The sequence below is a fragment of the Equus quagga genome, chromosome 1 (genome assembly GCF_021613505.1).
Source record: "Equus quagga isolate Etosha38 chromosome 1, UCLA_HA_Equagga_1.0, whole genome shotgun sequence".
Classification (NCBI taxonomy): Eukaryota; Metazoa; Chordata; class Mammalia; order Perissodactyla; family Equidae; genus Equus; species Equus quagga.
Window position 1 is genome coordinate 19677314 of NC_060267.1, and position 5276 is coordinate 19682589.

At 40.6% G+C, this 5276-nt stretch overlaps 1 protein-coding gene across 1 annotated transcript; it reads left to right on the forward strand.

The window, feature by feature from the left end:
- Window positions 1-3411: 3411 nt before the first annotated feature.
- On the forward strand, window positions 3412-4341 carry LOC124229004 (olfactory receptor 8S1-like). The gene has a single exon (XM_046644122.1). It carries the CDS (start codon window positions 3412-3414, stop codon window positions 4339-4341), a length of 930 nt encoding a protein of 309 aa, XP_046500078.1.
- The last annotated feature ends 935 nt before the right edge of the window (window positions 4342-5276 follow it).

Consider the following 5276-nt stretch of genomic DNA (forward strand, 5'->3'; position numbering starts at 1 on the left):
CATTCTGCTGCACTTACTGAACCTCAGGCATAAAGCCTGCATTTTATCTTGGAGAAGCTGTGTCCACCATCTGAGAGCAGCCCAGAGAGGGATAGGGTAAAAGTTCAAGCTCTTTAGGAAATGAGTCTAGACTTTAGCTTCAAGCTATAACTCCCAGGAATATAGATTATTGAGCCAGTCCCCTGGGTTCCTTAGTTCAGCCTAAAGCAACACCTCTTTTGATTGGCTGGATATCAGGGTCCTTTGTTCAGATAACGCTATCAGCAAAATGTTTAAAGTCATGGAGGAAAATGTGTGACTCTTCCTCCTAATGGAACATATTTAGGAGCATATTTAGGATTAGGAACATATTTGCCACTCTTCATGCCTTAAACTGTCTCCACATCAACCACAGATGGTGCTTCACCTGCAATTAAAATAATCTTCAGATGATCTATCCTGATACATGTGGGGTAGGATGAAGGCACAAACTGGGAAAAAACTGTAAAATAGATGATGCTCATCTCCAACACCCTCTTAGCTCTGGTTTTAATATTTTTGTCCTTCACACCAGGTGCCGCTTCCTAAACCCAGGGCTTGAAGCTCCTTTGTGACCAGGCTTGCCTTCCAAAATCAATAAAACACCAGGCTACTTTCTCCTCCTGCTTCCTACTCATTCATACATTTATACATGCACTCTGCTGATACTTTCTGATCAACATTATGAGATAAAAGTCATATTTCATTCTACAATGACTGGTCCTTAGCTGTGTGTCCTTTGGATAGGAGCCAATTAATTCTCTCCATCTAGTGATGTTAATCTCTGGCAACAAAACTACTAGGCAGTGCTCCCCAAAGTTGTTGACATTTTATTTTTAGAAACAGCAGAAGAAAGAAATCACTAATGGTGACATTTTAGGCATAAGCCGCAGTAAAAATGTTTGCTTTTATTATTTTGCTTATTTATTTATTTTGAGAGAATCCCTCTGACAATTTACAAATACCTTAAAAAGACACCTGATGCTCCACTTGTGCGGAAGGCAAGCCCCTGAACAGCAACTCTTCTTCCTGTCTGTATTTTATGCGAGCAAATACAAATCTTTCTCTTTGTTGCAAGGATATAATTCTTCCCATAACTCATAGAGCCTTTTGGAGTTAATAAGTAGTGATATATTTGGAGGTGGGACACAGGAAAGGGGTTTTTCTTTGTATTGCCCTGAAATCATGTCACAGAGGTGTGGCAGCCCCTTTCCTTCCACACCCTGGGTAAAAAATGGACCTTTTGCCTGACATAAAGGATTTCCTGATTCAATTCTCTACCAGCTACTTTGCCAATATACTCTGGAGAGAATGTGATGATATGAGCACCAGAGGCCCAAGTGGACACTGTGATCAGATGTAAATTAATGAGTGAAATATGAAAACTTTAGCCATTATTTTCATAATCCATTCCTCAAATAACTGTAAATATGTGTATATTAGAAAAACTAATATGCATAATTCATCATTTCTTATTGCTGGTGTATATTTCACTACAAATATTAATTTTCAATAGAATTCTTCCCAATTCTACCCTAATACAGGATTCTCAACACTAACTGCACAAGCGGAATAATTTTCCCTGGGTATGAATAATTTGTCACTGGATCTTAAAGTATTGTTGCCACCACCTGCTGCTACTGGTTATTCACACAGGTAATTAACCTTAGTCATTCAGTGCTTGGTTAATAGCTAAGGGAGGAGGAACCCTAATTCCCTTTGATCAACTGAACATAGTTGTCTTGAGTCAGAATGACAGGCCAGGGTGTGCCAGACTTGGACGAGATTACAGAATAGTTATCCTGAATCTGAGGTTACAAGTCATGGGTGTCAGAACAAAGCAGGAGAACATGGGCAAGTTCTGGAGTGTGAAAATGTGGGTTGGGTTGGCATGTGGACTTCCAAAGCTGTCTGAGACATTGACAGGAGCAGAGTCTGGTTATATAGCTATTAAGAATTTAATCTGAGCATAGAATATGTGACCGGATATTATCCTGTTTCAGGGGAACAGCTTCTCTAACCAAATGCAAATAAGTGTTTCTTACAACAGCACACTAGGTTTATAACTCGACTTATTATCTTGGACTGAAATAATTTTTTATTAAATTTTATTTAAATTTTAAAACTAATTTACATTAAAGTAAATGGAGTAAAATTTAATAAAACAAACAAAAACAGAGTCTGACTCTTCCCCCTCATCTTAGCCACCTACTCCCACAATAACGTCCATCATTTCATCATCATCAATACTTATAACATGCCTACAAAATCTGAATTTCAAGCATTCCTCTATATAACCACTTACAACTTGCTTACCCTAATGTTTGCACAGAAACAATTCTTCAAATTCAAACCAATGACTTTACCACTTTTTCCCTAACCATAATCCTCTGCATGCCCGCATTTAATTCCTTGCACAGACTTGTTTCTGTGATTCATTCACTTTGCCAGCATGCTTTCTTACCTCATTTTTTCTGTCTCTGAATATGCCCAGAAAAAACCAAACCCCATTGAAAACCAAATATCTATCAGCTCCATACATGTGCTTAAGCAGCTAAATATTACTGGAGACAATTGCATACTTGTTCAAATTATTCCCAACCTAAATGGGCACACATATCACCAGTTAATCCTACTGCATTTTCTTAGTAAATTAGTCTTCCACTTGATGTACCTGAGTTTTGTGTTCTTGGGTCGTCAAAATCCCTGACCACCACCTGACTGAAAACACACACCATATACACACAGGTAGATAAACAGAAGATAGATAGATAGATAGATAGGTAGATAGACAGATAGATAGAGACTCTGTTCATGATCTCACTTCACACTTCATCAAAATCTTTGTAACAATCAGTTAGAAAGTCTGTCATATTCCAGCATAAATCTACCAAGCTAGCTGCCTCAGTCCCCATTCTCTCTACCTTCTCTCCTATTTACAATAGATAAAGGGCCCTTTCTCCTATCTATGGACAAAACTCCACTTGTGCTCTGGATCATTCATTTTCCCTTTCTCAAGGACTTACTTCTGCTATTAACTTCTTACTCTGCTGCATCAACAAATTCCTTCTCTATTCCCACTGAGTATGCAAAATGTTCTTTTATTAATACCCATCTTAAAAATAAAAGAGAAATCTTTTGAGGCATAAGAAAATGGTCCACAAAATTACATGGGGAGTTGATAGAGGGGTGGTAGCTGTCATCCAAGAATATCAAAGTTATCATCAGGATGATTAGGAAGTTAGCTTAGAAATATCTGAAGATGGTTTCCAAGTACAGTCATGAAATGATGTACATGAGCAACAGGGCTAAGGCACTGGGGTAACTGGGAAGCACAAAAGGAGTTTTGATGTTTCTCTTTCTTGAATTCCCAAGGTAAATCTTTTTATCACTATGGGAAACCACAGCATGTTCAGTGAGTTCATCCTTCTTGGGCTGTCTGCTGACCCTCAGACCCAAATTCTGCTCTTCATGTTGTTTCTGATGATTTACCTCCTGACCCTGATGGGGAACCTGGTGATGTTGCTGGTCATCAGGTCTGATTCCCACCTCTACATACCCATGTACTTCTTTTTGGGACAACTGTCCTTCCTAGACCTCTGCCACTCATCTGTCACAGTCCCTAAGATGCTGGAGAATCTACTTTCTGAAAGTAAAACCATCTTTGTAGAGAGCTGCCTGGCTCAGGCCTTCTTTGTGTTTGCCACTGGGGGCACCGAGGCATGTCTGCTGGCTGTGATGGCCTATGACCGCTATGTTGCTATCAGCTCCCCTCTGCTCTATGGCCAGGTAATGAGCAACCAGCTCTGCATTGGGCTGGTGTGGGGCTCCTGGGGCCTGGCCTTTGTTGATGCTCTCATCAATATCCTCTTGACTGTAAATTTAGACTATTGTGAGCACCAAAGCATTCCCCACTTCAGCTGTGAGCTGTCTTCTCTCTTCCCTCTGTCATGCTCTGATACCTCCACCAACTTTACAGTCCTGCTCTGCTCCTCTGTCTTGCATTTCTTTGGAACCTTCATCTTGATCTTCTTCTCTTATACTCGCATTGTCTCCACCATCCTGAGCATCAGCTCCACCTCAGGCAGAAGCAAAGCTTTCTCTACCTGCACTTCCCATCTCACTACTGTGATCTTGTTCTATGGCTCTGGTTTTCTCAGCTATCTCTTGCCAACCTCAGGTTCTGCTGTGGAGATGATCTTCCCTTTACAGTACAGTGTGGTCACTCCCATGTTAAATCCCCTCATCTACAGCCTGCAGAACAAGGAGGTGAAGGCAGCTATGAGAAGAATGTTTAGAAGATATGTTAACTCTTTCACATAGTGGACCAGAGAAACAGGACCATGGAGAATAGTCCTAAACAATTCTTCAACAAGATATCTGGTAACTTGAAATTAAGGATTATTTCTTGATTGCCCATCATGCCAGCTGTTGAAAAATATCTGTGTGTCTGCATCTTAATACATGCTTAAGAAGAAGGCAGCAAGCTCTATTCTTAGGAAGATTAATGGTCAGCCTTATTCAGAGGAAGAGAAATAGGTCATATAATTTTTTCCAAGGTGTATTACTATATATATGTTTTACTATATATATATGAGTGTGTATGTGTATATATATGTGTGTGTGTGTGTGTGTATATATATATATATATATATATGGCACATCTGTATATGCTGTAGAGAACATCTGTTATTTTCGCCTGCCCAGTATGCTTTCACCCTTCCTCCAGTAACTGTGCAGCACTCTTGCTTAGGGAAATTGACCCTTCTCCATTTTATCTAGCCTGGTGGGACTCTCCGTGGTGTCTCCAGTCTCCTCTCACCACAAGGAGATCATGTGACCCACAAAAGCCTGGGTATTCTACCACAGCCTCCTAACAAGAGACTGCTCAGGCTTCTCTGCCACTGAGAACCCCAGTGAAATCCTGTCCACTGTGCTTCCTCACAGGAGGTTTTCCAACAAGCAAAGTAGCAATAGCAAACTTTTTCTGTGTATGTGATGAAGATTGGCCCTGAACTAACATCCATTGCCAATCTACCTCTTTTTGCTTGAAGAAGATTGTTGCTGAGCTAACAGCTGTGCCAGCCTTCCTCTATTTTATGTGGGGTGCCACCACAGCATGGCTTGACAAGCAGTGCTATGTCTATGCCTGGGATCTGAACCTGTGAACCCTGAGATACTAATGCAGAGTGAGTGAACTTAACCACTCTGCCACCGGGCCAGACCCAATAGCAAACTTTTAGTAGAGATGCTTACTT

What these genes read in the sequence shown, in the direction of transcription:
- LOC124229004 (XM_046644122.1), top strand. Translation starts at nt 3,412, where the DNA reads ATGGGAAACCACAGCATGTTCAGTGAGTTCATCCTTCTTGGGCTGTCT.